The sequence below is a fragment of the Plectropomus leopardus genome, chromosome 4 (assembly GCF_026936395.1).
Source record: "Plectropomus leopardus strain MGB_pleo_1.0 chromosome 4, ASM2693639v1, whole genome shotgun sequence".
NCBI classification, from domain to species: Eukaryota; Metazoa; Chordata; class Actinopteri; order Perciformes; family Serranidae; genus Plectropomus; species Plectropomus leopardus.
In genome coordinates this window covers 5,325,001-5,347,848 of record NC_142179.1, presented here as the reverse complement: position 1 = coordinate 5,347,848, position 22,848 = coordinate 5,325,001, and the positions used below count along the sequence as shown (strand labels likewise).

The 22,848-nt window shown below is 38.0% G+C and overlaps 1 protein-coding gene across 2 annotated transcripts in view; it reads right to left on the bottom strand.

Moving 5' to 3' along the window:
- Nucleotides 1–210: 210 nt before the first annotated feature.
- rufy3 (RUN and FYVE domain containing 3) overlaps nucleotides 211–22,848 on the bottom strand; it is a 28,757-nt gene continuing 6,119 nt past the window's right edge. For both annotated transcript variants that reach the window (XM_042487745.2, XM_088076368.1), the window contains exons 2-18: nucleotides 19,321–19,494; nucleotides 17,794–17,911; nucleotides 17,124–17,225; nucleotides 16,162–16,285; nucleotides 13,657–13,721; nucleotides 12,768–12,833; nucleotides 12,614–12,683; nucleotides 12,440–12,529; nucleotides 11,082–11,165; nucleotides 10,376–10,543; nucleotides 8,894–8,991; nucleotides 5,996–6,115; nucleotides 4,729–4,852; nucleotides 4,525–4,610; nucleotides 4,402–4,432; nucleotides 3,857–3,934; nucleotides 211–3,251 (exon numbers count right to left, since the gene is read on the bottom strand). In XM_042487745.2, the coding sequence (XP_042343679.2) occupies nucleotides 3,108–3,251; nucleotides 3,857–3,934; nucleotides 4,402–4,432; nucleotides 4,525–4,610; nucleotides 4,729–4,852; nucleotides 5,996–6,115; nucleotides 8,894–8,991; nucleotides 10,376–10,543; nucleotides 11,082–11,165; nucleotides 12,440–12,529; nucleotides 12,614–12,683; nucleotides 12,768–12,833; nucleotides 13,657–13,721; nucleotides 16,162–16,285; nucleotides 17,124–17,225; nucleotides 17,794–17,911; nucleotides 19,321–19,494 (1,742 nt within the window). In that variant the 3' untranslated portion in view covers nucleotides 211–3,107. The remainder of the gene's footprint in view (nucleotides 3,252–3,856; nucleotides 3,935–4,401; nucleotides 4,433–4,524; nucleotides 4,611–4,728; nucleotides 4,853–5,995; nucleotides 6,116–8,893; nucleotides 8,992–10,375; nucleotides 10,544–11,081; nucleotides 11,166–12,439; nucleotides 12,530–12,613; nucleotides 12,684–12,767; nucleotides 12,834–13,656; nucleotides 13,722–16,161; nucleotides 16,286–17,123; nucleotides 17,226–17,793; nucleotides 17,912–19,320; nucleotides 19,495–22,848) is intronic.

The window sequence follows — 22,848 nt, the reverse complement described above, 5'->3', positions numbered from 1 at the left end:
GTTACGTGCTTAAAAAGAAAAAAAAATAGCATTGCGTTAATTTAGTGCTGCCTACTTTAACCGAAAAGCTTTTTCTTTAAAAAAGCTTTTGAGCACAAATAATTTAAAATAATAAACACACTGAAAAATGTCCTCAGATAAAGTTTAGGGTTGAGCTCACCACACAAAAGGTGAAATAGAGGTTGAAAAAATCCAGAGTCATACACCGGAAAAATTTAATAAAAGTTTATTGTAGATCTAAGAAGCATTTCCATCTCGCGTGTTAATTAGCTTCAACAAGAACAACTAAGCTGGTTTCAGTGAGCTTCTAATTATTCTTCATATAAATCACCGAAACATAAGAGCCGTTGTAAAGATGCACTGATACGCCCACTTCAAACCAGTCAGGCAGAGAGCCATGCATTTAAAATGTCCAGAAAAAGAGAGAATATCCAGAATAAACAAACAAATGCTGAATTTTATGATTTAAAACTGTTTGAGATAAACTGATGTGACGAGTAAAAACTGTCATCAACAGAAAGATGATTTATGGTTTTAAGCCTTTTTGTTATTAACGCCACTTCTAAACAATACACAACACAACAGCGACAGTAAAGGTAGATTTGACCCCGAATATTCAGCTTTGTAAACTTAAAGAAACAAGCAACCAACATTTTGGGACAGGCGCTTATTTGCAGAGAGCATGCTAGCGATGATTTGAACGTTAGTATTTGTTCAATGTGCAGAGTAATCACTGGTGTCAAAGCCGGACAGCAGCCGTGAAGTCCACAAAATGGAAAACAATGGGATTTGGGAGCTTCCCTCCGAGCACAGGACGAGATCCGCCATATAACAAAGATGCTAAATGACTGTTACTGACATGTTGTTATTTTGGTGATGAGTAAATTGGGGATAGTCCTTTGTATGCTAGGTGTAAATAATTTTGTTGAAATAATATACGAGTTGAAAGTAAAAAAGTGAGAAAGAGTTGGGATAAATACGTGTTACTCCTTTTCAAACGCTGTCTTTTTGTTTTGCTTATTTGTTCATGATATGTTTTCATTTTTGGCACTAAATGAAGTCATTCATTCATTCCATTGTTAGTAGGCGGGTTACCATTACAGATATGCATAAAATGTAGTGATATTTTCAAAATTTCGATATAACACAATTGCGAGACGACTGCGTTTCCATTGAGTGATATTAAGCGATTTCTCTCACGATGTTACGCAACTTTGCTCTCGCAATAACATTCCAGTAACCATGGCGATGGATGCTCAAAACGTTGTCAGGTTTATTTCTATTGCAGCCACTCGATAAAGTCAAGCTAATACCGCCGTTATTTCTTTGTTTCATATAAGAGTTTAGAAGATCTCGCTCTCTTCCTCCGTCCACACCACGCCATGTTTTGTAGATTGTCATGTGACTTTGTACTTCTTCTTCTTCTTACTGTATTTGGGTTTAATGGCGGTTAGCATTCATAAAGCCGCATTACCGCCAACCATTGTTGCACATCACATGATCTATTGAGAAGAAAAAAGTGTTTCCATTGTACTTTTGGGAAATAATACCAACTCATGCCAGCATAAAAACTTTTGTGCAATAAATGGGAGTTGTTGGTTTTTTTGTATTTGATGCGTTTCCAGTGGGCGTATTTTCTGTTCTGCAGTTTCAATTTGCACAATTTGAGGGTTAATGGAAATGTGCCTATTGTTGAGAAAGCGCTGTTGAAGCTTGTGTTTGATGTCACACTGGGGGCAAACACTGTTGTGTTAAACATCACGTCTGTCATGCTTCCGTGATGCCGGCATGCTGTCTAAAACATGAACTGATGCCGCTGTTGTTTGAGTCTGTGTAAAAAGGGCTTAATTAACACATTCAACAATGCACAAAGTGACTGCTCCCAAACAAAAAAAGAGTCTCCCCCTTCCCAAACAAAGTCATTTTTAGACTTTTTACATTTTTGTTAGTGTTAAATAAAGATATAACATGTTCATTTGTGAGCTTAGAGATGCTGGTGAGGGGATTTTGTTATCTTTACACTGAGCCAGGCTAGCAGTTTCCCCCTGTTTCCAGTCCTTATGCTAAGCTAAGCTAACTTGCTGCAGCTTTTTATTGAACAAACAGACGTGAGAGCGGCATCAATCTTCTCGTTCAGTTCTCCACAAAACAGAAAATAAGCGCACTGCCCAAAATGTCAAACAGCATAATCAACTCTTTCTCTCCAGTCTGAACTCCAGAGCTGGACGATATGTTCATCAAATACAGATTTTATGTTACGAGACTAGATAAAAGTGTAGATTTTGGTTATTGTAACAGCGTGATATAATGTAAATATGTGACTTTTTCTGGTCTTAAATACAGAATTTCAGTTTTACCTTCACTTAGTACAGAGTTTATCATGATGATTTTTTTTTTTTTTTTTTTACAATTTCAGAGTGCATAAAAAGCTTCTGGCAGCACATAAAGTCTTTACCAAAACTGTATTTGGTCAAACGAGTTTGGCATATTTTTTTTGTCAGTATTGCCCTGAATTAGATGCCACTTTGAGCTCAGAAGTGTACAAAATGAATGCTTTGTCTGAGTGAAATGATGAAAAATCTGATTCATCACCACATACATCACACACTGACGTGTATGCCATTAACAGCTGTGTTATTATGGAGCATATTTTTCCTTTTCTCATCTTTTAAAACTAAATTATAGTTATAAAATATACAGTTGTTGACCTTTTACTTAATGATCCACTCAGTGGACCTTGTGGAAAGTTAGTTTTTCATGCATGAGATGATTCAAGTTGTCATTTTATATCAGAAATCTCCACTCAGGCGCCATTTTACAGCGTTTTTGGGAGTAGGTTTTCACTAAAGAAATACCACAGCAGCTCAACACAGCCAGAAAGGAAGAGTTACGGCGACACCAGTATTTAAAAAATGAAAACCTGCATCCAAACAGCTCTCATGTTTAGACTTCACTTACTTAAAGTAACTAAAATATCCAGAACTCCCAGGACTCCTTCAGATCTTTCATAGCATCATGAAGTCAAAAAGTGCATTTTCGCAGTGCCAGTTGTACAAAATAAATGCCTCTGAATGTTTCCATGTGTCCGATCATCGTGTCGCGTTGCTTCATGTTGGCGTTGAAGCGTATTGTTGGAGTAACAGAGAGAAGCAGGCGGAGCACACGGTCTCTGGGAGAATGGAGGAAGGTAACGGCAGCTCGTTGGACACACAGCTCTCACAGAAAACCCCGCTGCAGTTCTTACACTGTTTCTACAGACAGAAAACAGGATTACAGCCCGCCGTAACAAAAAAAAAAGACTTTTTTGAGCAAAACGTGTCTCAAGAAACAAACATGTTAACATCTTGTTAGAGCAATTCCTAGTAAGCACCTATAATTTTCCATTTTTGCACACTGTTGCACATGTTTGGTACTGCATATCATAGTGAACTGAGATTTCTTACAAACTGTAAAGCTATACGCTTTTTTCAGGGCTGGCTGGCCATCTTTGACATTTTGCAGGCTCACTCGTTGGTATTTGTACATTTATAAAGCCTTATTGTGTAAACTACCTTCTTACGTTTTAAATTTGACTACACAGAGATCTGACTGTTACTATAGTCTTTGATCTTAACATCTGGTCTAAATGTCATTCTTATCATATTTGGCATATGGCGAGATTACACGCTATTTCCACTAGGTGCACCATCACAATGTCAACGTTTTACGTGTTGAGTACTTGATATAAAAATGATGAGTTTGTGGAGAAAAACTGGAGCACTGTAAGCTTTCATAAACACCATCTTCTATTTTATAGAGGCACTAAATATCTAAAAACTGTCAAAGAGAGATTAGATGTTCAGAATAATCCTGATACCTTTGTCTTCAGCAGGGAGTCGTCCTGCTCACACAGCGTACAGATGGAAGGCTGACTGATCTCCACAAAGGACTCTTCCTGCAGAAAATCAATCAGCAACACAGTGTTGATTATAGCCTTTATGGGATTTTAGAAAACAAATACCAATTCGACACCGGTGCTTGATGACATGATAGCCCTTTTTACAGAGACTGTGCTGTAAGGCTGTTACGAAGTCGTCTCCCTTACGGCACCTTTGCATTTTCACACAGAACCAAACAACAGCAGCATCGTGCCGCTCTGCTGTGCAAAGCTGCATAATAATGCGACATTCCCGCCTTTAGCAGGCAGTGCACAAGCTGTCGATTGTTTTAGCTGTTACTTGACTTTTGTTTGCATCTTAACAAATGTATCTGCATTAATGAAAAGAGTGAAAAGTATACTTGGATTTAAAGTTATTGAGTTTTTTTCTTGCAGAATTTTTTAACTGTAATAAAACCAATTATTAACACATCTTTTTTTGGTAAGAATAATTAAACATTTATTCAGCGTAGATTAGACCTCACCTGTTCATCCTCATGATGTGACCTTGAGGACCTTAAAAGGAAGAGAAGGGGATAAATAAATAAATAAAAAATATTTCCTTAAGTTATTACATTTTTTTATTTTTAGTTCCTAAAACTACTTACAAGCTGGAGCTGAGGCTTGTTTTGTCGTCTGCTGCTGTGAGTAACTGGTCATTCTCACTTTTGACTGACGGGGATTCTGGAGGACGCTGTTGGTAGAGTTCACACATATAAGCACAAAGTCGACAGCTGTAAAAAAACGAATAAATGAAGAAATAAAATGTTTAGGTCATCTTTCATTTGGCACTACTTTGATGACAGATTTACCTTTGGTATGTTCTCTGGGTGTCTCCGCTCCCTGCGAGGAGTACTGGCCTGTCCGGACGCAGCGTTGGGATGATGCTCACTTCTTCGCTCTCGTTCTTTTCTCAACTCCAGCTCCAGATGAGACCTGAAACAGGACAAATACAACTCAAGTATATGCAAATAACATTCAGAACAATCAATAGATGAATATATTAATAAAATGTAATAATTCAAATGATCTGATCTGATCTCTTATCCCGGAGACAGCGCACACACTAGCTCACCTGGCAGAGTGGACACCACATATACAAGACTATGTCCTTAAAGAAAATAAAACATGTTTTAAAAAGCCCAAAGACGAAACTAGATTCATCGCCTTGCGTTTGTATGCCAATGCGCACCAGTCAAGTTGCACTTACAGTTTACATCTAAATTTGTGAAAACATGGATCCATCTTCCCCCCGACAGCACAGAAGATCTATACAATCAGCACAGTTTCAATCTGGACACCCAAGATTATAACGCTGAGTAAGGGCCAAAAAAGTGTTTTTGCAGAACATTATGATGTCACAGTTAAGCTGACCTTCGAACGTTTTGGGTATAAATTGTCATCACATCATTTTGTTCTATTGGATAATTGAGTAAAATCCTGTCATAATTGTCTGATGAATTCTTGAGCTGCGGCCAAAAATATGTTTTTGAGGTCAGAGTGACTTTGACTTTTGACAACCAAAACCTTATCAGTTCATCATTGAGTCCAAGTGGACATTTGTGTCAAATCTGAAGACATTTTGTTAAGGTGTTTGTGAGACATCGCATTAAGGTGAATGAGATGGATGCAAGGTGACACACTGAACTTGACTTTTCTCCACCAAAATCTAATCAGTTTATCCTGGAGTCTAAGTGAACGTTTGTGCCAAATTTGAAACAATTCTTTGAAGGTGTTTGTGAGATACCGCATTCATCAAAAAGGGTGGGACGGACAAGCTAAAAAAATAATGCCTCAAGTCGAAGATATTTCTAATGAGGAGGCCAAATATACAATAAAACTACAGTTAAAGCTACATGCAGCAATGTTAAAATCAATCAGAGGATCTAAAATTACCATAAACAAACAATAGCATTGATTATGATGTTGGGGCCCTTTATGACTTATGACTATACATATGAGACACAGATATACAGTATCTTGTTCAGTATTGTTCAACAATGTCAGCACCCTTGTCTTTAAAAGTTACACACTGAAAGCTTCTACTCATATTTTGATTGCCGCCTCCTCAGACTTTACCTGTGCCTCCTCAGCTGCTCCACCTCCGTCTGCAGACTCTCGATTTTGTCTCCAAACTCCTGTTTGAAGAGCCGGTTGGCCTCTAAAGCCAGATCCCTCTCTCTCTCAGCCTGTTTGCATCTGGTTTGGGGAGGGGGGCGGTGTTATACAAACTTATGGTAAAATGAAGGCAAAAGAAAACATGGTTGGAAAGGAACTAAATTAAAAAAAACACACACACAAAAAAAAACAAAAATATCTGCGGACTGAAATCCAACGAGGACAACAGGGAAACTTTAGCCAAAGAAGATGAAGCAGGCTGTGTTTGTTTAATGTTTTATTAGCCTAATGATTACTACAGTTTACACCAATGTTATGTTCACATACAATTCAAAATTAATAAATTAATTTTGCCCTTTTATTTCTTACTTTACCCTGCTCCTGTCCTGGTTTTCTACACTTGGATGTGGATCACCAAACATTTGATACCAGCCCCTAAACACCAGTTCAGAGTTTCTGATTCTCTATGATGGTTGAAAATATTCAAGTACAGTCTGTGATGGTGGTCTTATTCTTTGGAATAACATTACAGCAAGCCCACTACCTCCCAAATATCCAGGACGTGTTCACATTAATCATCAGTCCATCAAATCTAAATCTGACCATGCCATCGTCTCGTCTTACCTTTGCCAAAAAAGCATTAATGCGGTATTTTTAAGAAAAGTAAGGAAGCCAAGAACGACCATGCATGCAAGTTTATTTTTATGTCATTTTCTCAAGACTGCAAGTTCATTGTTTTGTTATCTCAAGAACACAAATGGTTGTTTCCTCTTCTAACTTGTGATGTTCATCAGAGCTCAGATGTGCCATACATGCACTGATGTAGCAACTGATTTAAGTGAAAATGTCAAATTAAGGAGATACTACCTGTTATTGATCAACGCATCAGACTGTAGGTATAATACAGACAGGAGTTATGAATCTGTTATGCAGCCCCTCCGGCAATTTTGTGGGCTGTTTTTGTGATTGTTGCGTCCTGAAATGCCTGATTTCACCACAGCTTTTCAAAAAAAAATGCAGTGCAGGTTGCAATATTTTTAGGCGTTATTATTGAGATGAGCTGCGGGGGGCTCATATGTTTGCATTAGGGTGCTTCTCACACAGACACCAAAACGGTTCAGCTCAGTCATGAAACCTGTTAGACTACATTGGGTAATTTATGGGTATTTACTTTCTTCGCTATGGCATGCCATACTATAGTATGGCATTTTCGGTGGTTTTTTCGACATGCAATAATATGGTGTTTTTGACCGTTTTTGCAACTTTCTTTGCTATGGCCCTTCTCCGCACGTTATTTAAGGTGGATTCCAAGTGGTTTTTGGACATTTTAGATTTTGACATTTTTAGCCAAAAAGGCCATACTATAGTATGGCATTTTCGGTGTTTTTTTCAACATGCAATATTATGCATGTTGGGTAAATTAGCAGTGGGATGCCAACAGTTATCCCTGTCACTGCGTGTGTGACTCTGTCCCAGGCGCAGCAGCAGTTTCATGATAAACAGACAGATAGATTTGGAGAAGGGCTGAGCGGATCAATACACTGCAGGCAGCTCTTCAGAACGTTTTTTTTACCTATTTAAACAGTCAACTTTGCAGTAAAGTTGCAGTGATTTGACAAAATTGCAAGGTCGTGTGGAATTCACGAGAATTAGATAAATTCGCGTAAATTTTTGTGATCAAAACACCATGAAATCCTGGAGGTACTGTTATGATGGTCATGAAAGTGACGTCGAAAGGCTTAAATCAGGTGATCAATGATTTGAACAGTCATTTTCAAGTTCTCCATAATTACCCTGTGATCTCCAGGAAACAAAAGTTGTTTTCTCCTGATAAATTATCTCATTATGTCAAGAAAAAGGCAACATGTTTTCTTGAGAATTGATGAGATTAACATGAGAAAACAGGCTTTGTTATCCTGCAGGGTTTCCCACACATTCATTCATTTGGGATGGAGCAGCAGAACATCAGGCGCCTTGAAAGTGAAACTTAACCGTTCATTCTGCTGGGTCTAAAAGTTCACTCGCAGCAGCTGCTCCTGTCATCCATCGATCTGATCTGATCAGTCGTAATCGGATTGACAGATCGATTATCCACCCCATGAGTCACAAACTGTTGCTGAGGAAAAAAAGAACTCATGCCCGCGCTGCGCTGCATTCACGGTGCTGTGAAAACCCCTGAATTTAGAGAGGGGACGCAGACTGACATGAGGATATACACGCATGAAAAAACGCCATGAGTTTGCCCCAAACCCCCGAAACATTGTACCAAGCTAACAAAATCAGTAACTTGTGATCTTGAAATAATGGCATAACATTTAAATTAAAAAAAAAATTGCATTCATGGATGTTCTTGGCTTCCGTATAAATGCCTACCAAATAAAAGTATAAATCTGATCTGTCAGAGAACACAAGGATTAAGGGCTGCTAAAAGGATCGATTCAGTCCACACTACTCGAAGCTGATGCTGGAGAGCCACTGCAGGAGGTTGTGGGAAAATGGTTTTATTTTCAACAACAAAAGGAGCATCGTACAGAAAAGATAACATCCTAGTTTGGTTGTTTCTATGTTAGGCAGGGTTGTATGTTTTGTATTCAGAGTTATGAAAGCGGGGAGCTACTGCTGCAGCTGCAGCAGCTTCCCTGCTGCTGAGTTCAGGTTTTTGGCCTGCTTCACCAAATGTTTCTCACTGATTAAACGATTAAAACAAATAATGATAATGAAAAATAATGAGAGTGGAGGGAGAAAAATGACAAAACAGGACAATAAGATGTTTGTTTGCTCAACTGATTTTGAAAAAAAAACTGTCTACTGTGATGATTATTCATTAGATCCATCATGGCTGTAAAGAAATGTCCTCACCTGGTCTCCATCTGTTTTACAGTCCCTGTCATCTGGTTTATTTTCTCCTCCAGGCGAGCGATGGCTTCACTCTTCTGTTTAGAGCCGGCGTCTGCACTCTGAGGAAGATGAGCCACGTTAGTAAACTGGAAACAATAACTCAATACAAGTTATTTTCCTCCGTTTAAAAAAATAAAATAAAAATCTTTACATGGGGCGCCCGCTCTCCTAACTGAGCCCCTGTGTGTCCCCAAGTCGTTTGTCTCCTTAAACAGGGTACATACACATTTTTACCAATAAATTTCCATGACTCTGAAGCAAATTTTAAAAACCAAACCAAACATGAAACGCCTTATTGGTTCTTTTCATTAATATGTAATAGCTTTTTAGAATATACATTATTTAAAAAAACAGAAAAGGGTTAGACCTGAATATTTAAATATAACTAAGAGATTTATGTATTTATGAGAGGGAAGGGGAGGCTTGTTAAATTATTTTTGAAGCACTGGGGAAGGATTTTTATTTTGGCTTTGAGGAGGGGCATACTACTTTAAATTTTTACTGCCCATTTTTAAAGAAAACATGCCTTCTGAACCTGCAGGTTTTTAAAGGCATGTTTTCTTTAAAAGTTTTTGGCCATTTTTCAAGACAACTTTTGCTGATTTTTCTTTACAAATGTTCTGAAGAAAATATTTTGGCACTAAAAGTTTTTCTTATTTTTTTTTTTTTTTAAAGGTTCCTAATCTTGCGTATGTGTTCAAAAACCACGAAAACTTACACTTTTATCACAGCCAGACAAAAACAGACATCGTTGGATTTTCAAAATTTGTAACAACCCTTTAACACACCATGTGGTATTAAACAGGTTTTTTAAACAAAATCCCATAACTTTTTCTAAACTTTCAGGGTATATCTAGTTTTCCAAAACTTTTCCAGGTTTGGAAAATGCTTTTTGCAAAATCCATGACTTTTCTAGGTTTTCATGATTGTACAAACCCTGTTTAGAAGACCTAACTGTAAAGAGAGGCTCTCAACTCAAATCGCTCAGCTCACACCTCACAGCCAACGGTGCTAACACAGAAACTGTGCTGACAGAGCTAATGGTGTTAACCTGGGGGGAACCCGAGGGTTGACGCTTCACCTTTGCGCTTCAGCGACAGATTCAGGATGACGTTATCAGCAGTAACCACCAGTGCAGAGCCAGTGCAGAGCCAGTGATATACACACACGGACTTACATGCACTAACATGTGCAGTCAGACCATCAACCACAACAAACCACAGAGAAATGTGGATTTCACCACACAAGGAGGACATCAGTCTCAAAAAACACAGCAAAAGCGCCTTAGCACAAAAATTGCATTACCAAAATTTAACAGATTTCAAACTTTTAACAGAAAATATGATTGGTGATATTTTTGGGATGTTACGGGCTGTGAAGCAGTCAAATACTTTTCCTGCACAGATCTCAGGTAAAGTTAATGGATCAGAAACGCAGCCTCACCTGTGACTTGTGGCTGAGCTGTTGGTTGATGGCACGAAGGTCTTCCAGCTGCTGTCGGAGCTCCACCAGAGCGTCCTGCTTCTCACAGATGTCTTTCTCAAGCATCTTCATCGACAGCTCCATCTCCTGCTTCATCCCGATCTGCACCTCCAGCTCCTTCTCTACATCCTGCACAGAGATCGACTCCAACTTTACACCTCACAACCTCAAACCTATTATGTTTCCACGGAGTTAAGGACTTATGAATTGTGATAACGTCGATAAATACGCTCAGAATTCCAAAATTAGTGGTGGAATGTAACTTATACGTTTACTTAAGTACTGTACTTAAATATGAATGTGAGGTGCTTGTACTTGTATTTTCTTTTCATGCCACTTTATACATTTACTCCACTACATTTCAGAAGAAATACTGTACTTTTTACTTCACTTCATTCATCTGACAGCTTTAGTTACTTTACAAATAAAGATTTTTGCATAAAAAAACATAAAAGGAGTTTATAAAATATGATGTTTTGTTATAAATAAAATTACCAAAGAGTTTATACAGCTACAACAGTTTGTTGATTAATCAATGGGTCAATTCTAAGACATTAATTTGCCAACTGTCCTGTAAAAATTAAAATCTTTTTTCCCATTTTCAAACGATTTTGATAAAAATCTAAACATAAGAGTAAAAGAGCATTGTTAGGCACCTGAAACTCACCAATCTGAGCAGAGTTTCCTCTTTGAGCTGCTTTCGTGTTTCGCCCAGCGCTTGTCCGTCTGGTGCTGAGTCGCTTCTTGATGCCTGAAAAACAGTAACACACATTACAGGACTGATAAAAAAACAACAACAATATTTTGTTTGGACTGTTTTTTGGGATTTCCTTTCATTTGACTGAGTTAGAAATATAATCTCCGTTTACTGTTTTGATGTAGTCAGCAATTCAGATTTAAAAATACAGAGTGAACTGTTTAAGGAAAATAAGGAAAAGAAAGGAAGAAAATAAATAATATTTGAATGTATCTGGGTTAGTTTAGGACTCTCAGAAGCTGTGGAAATTGTCTGGGAGCTTTGTCACATATTGCTCTTCTGATGCACATTACTGCACCATTACCCTCTTTGCACTACTACCTCAAGTTTTGGCACTTAAACAATAACTGAAATTGCATTTTTTGTGTGCATATATGTATTTATGTTACTCTATATCTGCCTTGCAATTTTGTTTTCCTTTTTCATCTCTTCCTTAAGAGCACGGCTATTCAACTGTAATGCTTTTTTGAGAAAACCAGCAACTCCACGACCTCATTGTCATTATGTATGCAAAATTTTCATTTAGCTACACTGCAATTTACATTTACATTTTTACAGCCTCTGCTTATAAACCTACTTGTCCTTCAGTTCAGTTGAAGTTTTAATGAATTTTTGTCACATGCCTGTTGGTCTCAGCAAAGTCATAAAACGCTTCCCAGGTACAATGAGAAGCACAAAGTTATGGTTTTCTACACGATCTTATTATCACGAACGGCCTTTTCTTGGTGCCAGCAAAAGTCGACCACGTTAGCAAATGAAATCACTCTGATTATTTGTTCAGCTCAGTGCATAAGAAGAGAAACGTAAAGGAGGAATGTAAATAAAGAGCTAAAGTCAAGAGTGAGTGAAACAAAACAGACTTGATATATAATAAGATTGTTTTTCTTTTAACCATCGAGCATTTTTGTTGTTGTCCACTGGTGCACAGTAAATATGCTTTTTTCTTTCGACATTAAATTGTTTTGTAAATGGGCTAACTGACTTACTAGCGTCATGGCAATTACAGACGGACGCTGTTTACTAGTATGAGGAGTTATTTTCTCCAGAACATTCGTGCTTGTTGACACGGCGGCGTGAGGGCGATGCAGCAGAAAGCTTTCATCACCGCGAGTCAGTTTGGTGTGTCAGGGCCGTATGTGTCACAGCGCTGCACAAAATTTTTACAATGCACAGGACTGGATGACATCTTTGATGAAAGCATTTTCACACTGCATGTGATCTATCTCAGTTTTTAGGACTGGATGCAGGCGAACAGATGGCGTGCTCACCTTCCTGGATTCCAGCTGATACGAGCTCTCCTCCTTTACTCTCTCCACGTCCTCTTGTAAAGTGATGATCCTGTTATTTGCCACTGCGAGCTGCGGAGACAAAAGTCAGCAAACACTTGTGTAACCAAAGTAAACCAGCAGTTGTGTTGAAGTTCAGCTGAGAGCGAGTCTCACCTCTTCTGTTAACTTGGTGTTCGACTTCTCCAAAGCGTCCACCTTAGCCTGGAGGTTATTAACTGACGCGCTGTAAACAGACAGAAATGTCGTTTTAGTCAGCAGCTCAACAAGCAGCTGAAGAAGCTGAAGAGAGACGGTAACTCAGACAAACCTTAAATGTCTGTTTAGCTCCTCAACATAGTTTTTCTGATCAAGAATCGCTGTGATCTGACCGTCACTGAGGAATAAGAAAAAACAACAAACAATAAAAAAAAACAAAACATATGGTTAAGCGGTTAGCCTCCTTGGTTTGAATTGATGCAATTATTAATAATCTAAAGATTCAGAAATACTGCTGCAACATTTTCCTTATAATTTCATAAATTCTTGATTCAAGAATTAAGGCCGAGCAACAAACTATTATTTTTAATATTCCGGCCACATCAGACAACTTCAAACTGAGTCATAGACGTATTATCAGCTACTTTCTTATGGAAGCTAAGAAATGCTTGCTAACATTGTGGACGAGCAGAAGCATCCCTAATGTTAAATGAGGCTCGATGATCTTGTCAGCACTCTTAATATATATTAGAAATGAGCAGGATAACTTATTTGATGCCATCCAGCAACCTTTTATTCAATATTTGGAGAAAACAGCGTAATGCCATTTGATAATTTATTGCTTTCAACTGAAGGTAGGATCCTTTGATTTAGTCTGGGTGTCTAGGTTGGGAGGATTGTGCTTTTTTTTGGGGTGGTTTTTGTTTGTTTGCCTTTTATTTCCCTATTGTTTTTTATTTATTATTATTATTTTTTTTTTTTAATTTTAATCCTGCACTACTTATGAAAATGCACCAATCATATTCATGCTGCGTTTGAACATTTATCAATAATTTCTACATTTGTGTATATTTGTTAACAATTTGTGCAAACTGACCCCTCTTAATAAAATGTTTCACATAATAATCAATAATCAACTGTTTATAAATGACTGCAGATAAAAAAATGCTGAGAAAAAGGACTCTTGCTAAATAGGTCGGAGACTGGAAAGCAGCACTTACCCCTCTGCACTCTTACTACTGTGTCCACCATCTTTAAGGTACATTGAAAAATCGATCACTCCGACCTGCAGGAACATTTCAGTAAGAAACAGGAAATCAGTGACAAATGGAACCACGTGTAAGCTCATCCGTCAAAAAAAACCCCAGATATACCGCCACACGGTTGGATGCCTCCGCACACCACTCAAGTTGCACTGACAGTTTACATCCATAACCGTGAAAACATGGACGCTTCACCCACAGAATACAATCGGCACAACCTCAAGGTGGTTCTTTAAGGTTCTTGAGTTATGGCTAAAAACCTGTGCATGAGGTCATCAGGACCTTGACCTTCAACCAACAGATTCTCAACATTTCAATCCTGAGTCCAATTGCACGTTTGTGCCAAATTTAAGAAATTCCCTCAAGGCCATCTTCAGATATTGCCTTCACAAAAATTAGACTGATGCAAGGTCACAGTTACCTTTCACCACCAAAATCTAAATAGTTCATCATTGCATCTACTTGAACATTTGTGCCAAATTGAATACCTTTAAGCTCGAGTCAATCTGAGTCCAAACCAACTTACTCAGCTTTCAAAGGGTCAAATGGCTTGTGAAGGCAGTACAAGAAAACTGACGTTGTCATTCGGGCCACATTTGAAAACGATCCCTACAGGTTTTCTTGAGATTTTGCATTCACGAGAATGAGACAGATGAGGTCACGGTAACTCTGATCTTTGACCTATGACCGCCCAAATCAAATCAGCTCATCCTTAAGTCCAAGCGAATGTTTTTGTTAATTTGAAGAAATTCCTTCAAGGCGTTCTTGAGATATCTTGTTCACAAGAATCGCACACGGACGGATGGACGGCAACTAAAAAACGGTCGCCGACACAGAGGCATAAAGAAGCAAAATAACGACTGCATGCTGCTCCTGGAAGACCCTCACTAAAGGGTGTATGACTTATATTTTATTTTATTTTTTTTTTGTAAAGATACACTCAGATTTCCTAAATATTTTAATAGTCAGTACAAGCTCCAGTTGACAAGAGGTGTGAAACTGGAGAGGTTTCAGTTCATTGTACTTTCAGTAATACTTGTTAACTGAGCTGAAGACAAACTGGAAACCTGCCAGTCCTCTCAGTTACTCTGGCTTCGTTCCAAAATCAAGCACTAATAGAGGTGAAGCAGAGATTCCCAAGTAGTTTTGAAAACGCCACATATGGAATTACCACAATAACAATAGTAGATCTGAAGTGTGAAAGATGGATGATGGTACACAGATCTTCCCCCTCTATGATACATGTTGAGATTTAAATCTAACTTCTGAAAACATCATTTACTGCTGATATACAGTATAGTATACAGTATACAGTTTTTTTTACACATATCTCAACACAAACATCATGCAGTATTTTCATGTATCTCGGAGACAACAGAAGAAAGCTTGGGCGGTGTCATGGTATTATGGTATGCCAGGGTGTTAAGAAATCTGGGCAGTTTGATTTAAGTTACCATCTAAAATACAGATTTTTATCTTTTTATGAAATTCATCCTGGAGAGGCTGTCATGAGCATGCATTTGCTTTTAGCTATTATGCTCCGAAACGCTGGAACAGATTGCCGGGGGATCTGATTCAGGTTCAGGTGACTTTATTTGTACCTGTAGGTTGGTTTGGGTTGCAGTATGAAGTGCGCGGCATCCATTCAACACAGCTGTCAGACACCACAGACAGCACACAGGATAAAAACATAACAAAAGATAAAAACGATAAAACACAAAAACGATAAAACAAAGTGCCCCAGTGCTAATCATAATGGTAAATATGTGACAAATACCAATAAACACACTAAACTACAAAAACCAAACCATAAATAAAAACAATCTAAAAACTGTGAATAAATATATCATAAATACAGCCTCCTAAATAATCTTGTGTAATGTGCACAAGAAAAGAGTTGGAAATACTGATACTTAAACGCCTGTTTTTTAAATTTTATACTTTATCATTTTCCTATTTATTAAGATCCATTTTTTATTTGCATTTTTTGTTTATTTCCTATGTCGTTCTTGTTTTTGTTTCTTCAGTTAAACTCTAAAGTACTTTGAGTTGCATTCAATTTGTTTGAATGGTGCTATACAAATCAAATTTGATTGATTGATTGATTGATTGATTGATTATGTGCCACAAAGGTAAGTGTGGTGCAACAGGTAGCTAAGCTGACCCGAGTTGAAAAGAACGTCACAAAACTGTAAACGGCCAGACATCACCGCACCCATCGTGCCCGCAACAACAGAAAGAGAGCAGAGAGACCACTGGGAAAACAGGGGGTTAACACTGCACTCTGATACCGACATTTACCGCGTACCCCGGTGAAATTCCAGGACGGTATGAAAACATAGATTCAGCCCAAGCCTAATGAAAAGCATTAATTTTTCTCCGTCTTTCCTTAAACTACAGGTCAAAGAGTCTCGCTGCTCCTTCTCTGACTGCTGGTGGAAGTGAAAGTGAAAGCAGAATTACCTGAGAGTCCAAGTCCTCTCCCTTCATACACAGATTGGCATCGATGACATTTAGTCCGACTAGCAGCCCGGCGATGACAGCTCCCTCCTCCTCCATCATCAACGCATTCGGCTCGTAGAATTCACTGCAGAGAGGAGACACAGCTGTCACTGACCAATTTTAAATGTGCATCATGTGCTTAAACAAAATAAATATAATCCAGACATAGTCTGAATTGCATACTAATTCTTTTTACTTTTAGTAGGTACTACAGCTGCCCTTAGACAGCATGCAGTGTTGCAGGCAGTATGCACACATTCAGGACATACTTCTCCTTCATAACACTGCTCCTTAAACTTTGACCCTCTTTCTCATATTTGTTACCATGGAGATCGTAGAAAACACCGTTCCTGGAGCTCGTCACGGACGGAGATAAACCTGGAGGACTCCTCTGTTGTTTCTTTGCAATGTATGTAGTTTAACCTTTAAGTTATAACAGCATACATTGTAAATTCAAACATTTCATATTAATAAAATTAGCCTCGATATGCAATTCTCTGTTACTGTTCTGTTAATTATTTTCTTGGTTGGCAATCTCTATGATCATTTCGTCCACTTAAACATTTATTATGTAATGCATTTATATAATTGATCAACTCCTCATCGCCGTCAGGCTTCCTGGCAGCTTCTGTCAAAAAAGAGCAGGCTGGAGTGCAGAGTCGCAATGGATGGTATATTTAAAAAATGTCCCATTGGTACCATTCCCAAATTTTGATAAAGGAAATATAAAAGACAAAACGATATGTGTAACACACTGAACTGAACTAAACTAAACTGGACTGCTTGGTGGAAACAAGGTATATTTGCACACTGCTTTCATGAGGTGATTGAAATAAAAGAAAGTAAAAATACATTTATGGATCACATCAGATCTTATCATCGCCTCAGTGACGTTATTCAAGGTGTGTGAAAAACAAACACACCTGAGCAGGTCCTTTCTGTTGATGATGGTCTTCATGTAGTCCGAGAGCTTCTTCTGCATCAAGGCCAGTCGTAACCAGGCGCGCCCTCTTCCTAAAGGCGTTCTGTAACCAAACACACCGAGTTAGATATAAATTCACTAAACACTAAATCTTGAGATGTCGTTTTCACACGAAAGAGACAAATGAAAGCTCAACATGACTCTGACCACCCGTCTCTAATCAGTTCATCCTTGAGTCCATTTGAAGGTTTGTGCCAAATTTGTAGAAATTTCCTCAAGGTGTTCTTGAGAAATGACATGAATGAGACAGATGAGGTCACAGTGACCTTTGACCTATGACCACCAAATTCTAGTCAGTTCACCCTTGAATCCAAGGGGATGTTTGTGCTAAATTTGAGGAAATTCTCTCAAGGTGTTAACAAGAATAGGCCGGCCTGACGGATAGACAACCCGAAAACATAACGCTCCAGCCTCGGCTATTGCTGTGGGAGCGGAGGCATAAAAACAACTGCCAATCGTTACTTAACAATAGCAGACTTAACTTTTGACAAAATTAGCAATTTTGCTATCAGATCTTTTCACAGCAGTGTTTTGTGCACAGATCTTGAAAAGCGTATTGATTATATCTACATAATATTAAATAATGAGTGGGTGAAATGAGTTTGACTCACTTGAGGCCGGGCAGGTCTTTCACACTGGCGGTGATCTCTCCCGCCTCAGGCGTCAACTTCTCGACCAGCTCCAACGCCCCCCAGAATGACTTGTTCTGCCCCAGGAACGTCTTCTTGGCTGATGGTGGAGAGACAAAGCTTGGTGAGCTATTTTATTTGGAGGAATTTGGGTCACTGAGACATCACACCTGGTATAATAATCAGCAACAGAAACTACCAAGAAATAATCTTCTGACACGTGTACACGAATGACCAAAATTTACTTACTACAGATCATTTAATCAGCAATTTTGCCATTTTAATTTCTTTTATATTTCTTTGGTTGGTTTGAAAATGATGTGACTGACTAATAAGATTATAAATGTTCCTCACTACTATGCAAATTGTTGTAGTTTTTTTTTAAGGGTCCTGGGACTGTGAGGGACACGTTCACATATGCATTATGCATTATGCATATTCACATATTCATTATCTGCACACCACTGTTTTCATGCAACACGGAGGCAATGCGGCTCCCACACTTGGAGCTACAGGCTACAACTAGGCTAAAACATGATGGCAGTAACATTTGTTTTTTCAAAACAACTTGGCACATTGGGGCTTCAGGACACTTGGATTACTCAGTCGTTTGGGAGATGTTTCCCGTGAAACTCCAGCAGTGTTTTGGGGACTATAAAACTTCACCCAACTTTCCATCAGCATGAGGGTGAAAAGATAATGACTGATTTTTCAGTTTTGGGTGAACTATCCCTTTAACAGTTGCTTAGAGGTGAATTAGAATCTTTTACCTCATGTGCCTATTACTATTAGTAGGCTGCCAATTAACCAGTTGGTTTCATAGTTATTTAATCATTTGACCAATGCATTTGTAAATTAATGGTTTTAAATACTGTCTTTTAAAGCCTTTTTTAATAATTACAGTTTTAATATTTTATGCATTTAGTTTACATTTTTTAAGACAATCAGACCTAAATCATTTGAGTGTAATCATGGAGCCCATCAGTGAATGAAGTCAATCGGACTGGCTCGTCAGCTCAGCACATGAGAAGGGAAACGAGAAAAGCTAACAAACGACTAAAGTCAAAAAGGCGTGAGTTTGAACCAAACTTGTGTTACTGGTAAGATTATTTTTTTAGCCGCGTTCTTTAACAAAACCTTCCCTAACTGATACGGTCATTGTTGGTCAGTGTACAGTAAATATGATTTGTTCTTTCAACACCAGGAGGTTCTGTTAATGTGCTAACTGTGGTCTTCAATCCACCCTGTCGGTCTTCCAGTTTCCCTTTTTGAATGACAAATACAGAATACAGCCGCCTGCTGGTATGGAGTTATTTCCTCTCACGCAAATGCAGAACACACGTCTATTGGCTGTAGCCTTTGTGGTGTGTTTAAGTGCAACTTTTTAGCCGAGACACAAACAAAGAGAAGTGACACAACAGTCTTTGATGTCTTGGATGAGTCTGGGCCTTAAGAGCCACCATACAGTTCTGAAGAGACGAGAGCGTGAATTTAGAGTGCTGCACGTACTTTTCAACCCATGTTTCAGACAGTGCTCCATCACGACAAAGAACTGCTGGAGAGGTGCATAGTCAGAGTCGAGCGTGCGTCCGAGGTTGAGGGCGGACTCGATCAGGCCCTTGATGCTCAGTTTGGCCATGTTCATCAAGTTAAGCCTTTCGATTGCAATGGGGTCCTTTGGATCTAAAAGAGAAGAAAAAGCACAAGAGAAGGTCCTTAGATTCAAAAACAAGCAAAACCTCTGATGCATTTTTAACCCTTTAAACATCAGCAAATTGGCTCGATTTCCTTCTTAAACATGGGAAGAAGGCAATGAGCAAATTAAGAAGAAATGTACTAACAACTAATACAAAAAATGGTAAACAAAAAGCAAAAAAAAAAAAACAAGAAAATTACATGAAACCACCCCCCTCCCAAAAAAAAATGAAAGTTGGAAAAAAAGAAATGACCTGAAAGAAGTGCTTTAAAACTATAAGAAATTTGTAAAATAAAATAAAAGAAATAGTTATGATAATAATAAAGTTTTCTGAAAAGATAAAATAAAAAATCCTCTTAATCATTTCTTAAATCTAGTAATTCTTTGCAATTTCTGGGAAATTTCTTACCAAGTTGCTCACTGGCTCGCAAAGAAATCAAACCAATTTGCTCAGGGTTCAAACTTTTAAATACTTGTGAAAGGCGTCAAAATGCAGCAGCAGAAAAAAAGACAGATTTCAAAGGGTTAATATAAACCTAAAACAATGAAAAGTTTTGAAAGAGAAAATTGTTAAACAATGATCCATATGATCCATCTATACATCTGAGCCTAATTAATTATTGATGTGAGTAGATAACAGACCCTGAGAGGCTTTTAGTGGCGGGGTTGTACAGAGTTATCCATCAGCATTGTTTACATTATTAATACAGTCACAAAACTGCTCTGCTGTTTTTATTTTAATATAAATAATTCCTGACTTCCAATACAAAATGACCGCAAACAAAACACAAATCTGGATAAGTTATCGCTAAAATGGTGTAAATTTTCATCATGCATATCATTTTAAGTTCCAGTGAAAAGGATTTACGTAAATCTTTTGGCAAAAAATGGTTGTTTATGATCACCTAAGACTATGAATCATGTGTCCACCAAAACGTTTCTTTTCCCGGCAGAAAAAAACGTCAGCTGTTGTTCGGCACTTTGTCCTCAGTGATGGTTTGATAAATCACAGAAGATATCGTCAGTAGAGATGCAACATTTTGGACTTTTGGTCGATAATCGATACTGATATCGAAATCCACTTTTTTCCCACCTTATTCATAGTATCCATACTCTTATTGTGATGGTATCAGCAGATGGAGCCTTAAAATACAATACTTTTCAATGTATGTAATATTCAGTCTTTGTGCAAAATTAGAAGTTACAGTTGATGTTTTGCAACTGTTAACTTTGTCAGTAAACCCTTTGAAACCTGAGCAAACTGGTACGATTTTTGAAATAACATGGGAAGAAGGCAATGCACAATGGCAGAAAAAATGACTCCAAAATTGGCAGGAAATCAGTAAAAGATACAAGAAAATTACCTGAAAATATGTTTTTTTTTAAAGAGGAAAAAAACTGTTTATTAAAATATGTAAAATAATTTTAAATATGTAATCAGAATTATCAATGGTGAACTATTAATAATCATAATCATTAATGTTTTTTCTCTAGATTTCTTCTTTTTTTTCCCAAACATTTTCCCCTAGCTTTTAAAAAAATAATTTTCTAAATCTACAACTCTTTTTTCAATTTTGCAACATTTTTCACCAAGTTGCTCATTCCCTTTTTTCCCCATTTTTGTTGAAAGAAATTGTACCAATTTGCTCAGAGTTCAAAGCTTCAAATGCTTATTTAGGCGTCTGCAGGCAGCACAAGCAAAGTGATGTTGCTCTGGCTTTCAAGGGGTTAAAAAAAATATAGAAATGTACCGTATATCGCTTTGTCATATCAGCAGAAATCGGCAGCTTGACCGATTCCGATATTTAATTTGAAAGCCAATATCTGTCGATGACGTGTCGATATTACTGCGCATCCTTGATTGTAAATATGTTTATCACTATGGATTTATTTTAATAAATCTCCAAAAAGACACTGCAGTTCACGGCTGGATTATAATTCTGAAAGATCACACCGGAGCTGCAGGATGGCTAACATCAGCTTCTGGGCTAAAAATAGTCTTTCTCTCGTACGCTGCGTACAGACATATTTAACAACCTTATGTTATATATGAATTAACTTCTATAGCGTCCAGCGTGTCCGATTTTTCTCATCACTCCTGTTCAACACTCAGCGGTGAGACGGACTTGTGCTCAGGTGGAAAAGTTTATTTTTGGATAATATTACATTGGAGATTTGGTTCATCTCAGATAATGTGCATATTTTTCTCCCCCGTCGATTGGTTGAAGAGTGGGAACATTTTCTTGGTTGATTACAGCCCTAAACATGTTTTATACAGCAGCCCAAAACAGACAAACCAGACTCTGGATTTAGATTGGGCCATTCATGTTTTCACGCCAGCCGCTGTTTTGTTTTTAATTCTACTCCTTTGCTTCCTCTAAATACCACGTGTTTTTTATTATTTTATATTTATATATATTATAATATTTATTTATTTTTTTAATTTTATTACTCTTAATATTTCTGTCTTTGTGCTCCTGTGCAAAAACCCAAATTGCCCCTCTGAGGATCAATAACCTCGCTCATCTTATTTAAAATACTTACATCAAGCCTTATATTGCAATGGCATAAATAATATCAACATCAGCCAGAATGAAATGACCTTTAAAGTACTAGTTTACCAGGTATGAATAAAAAAATGAATACTGAGCATCCCTGATAATAAACGTTCATCTAACTCTCAACATAAGAGACTGATGGTGAGAAATGTTGTCTTGCAGTAGCGTGACAAAACAAATGTTTCTCTGTAACATCATTTCAGCACAGCTGCAGATTTAAAGCTGCAGCGTTAAATGTGCCAACTGGTTGGAGAAAAGTCTTTATTGGGAAATTCATGAGCTAATCTGCTCTGTGCTGAGAAGGCGTGGCAAAAGAAGAGGAAGAGGAAAACCTTCCTGCACAGCAGATAATTCAGTTTCACATCAGATTTAAAACCATAAACCTGCAGTGCAGCATGAAATCTGCTCAAAACACGCTACTTCATCACGGTCACATTTAAGATCCAGATTCAGTCGCATCTTGTCTTTTTTTCTCAGTGAGGGAAAATGTGCAAATCTGTTTCTGCTGCGTGTTGTACTTTTTCAGACTACGAAAAACAGACGCTAAATATTATCTCTCACTGATGTCCATTCGATTTACCGCATGACAACAAATTCTCACGACAAAACAAGCGGCACTTCCTGGTTGTTTTGTTGCCTAGCCCTGACTTATTTACATGCAGCGTCATCCTGCTGTTGACATCAAACCGTCTCCCCCGAAATCCAACGCGACACAAACATCACCACAGTTCACCAGATGAAACGTGTTGCGTCTGGGAGACCTTGTGAATCACACCACGCCCA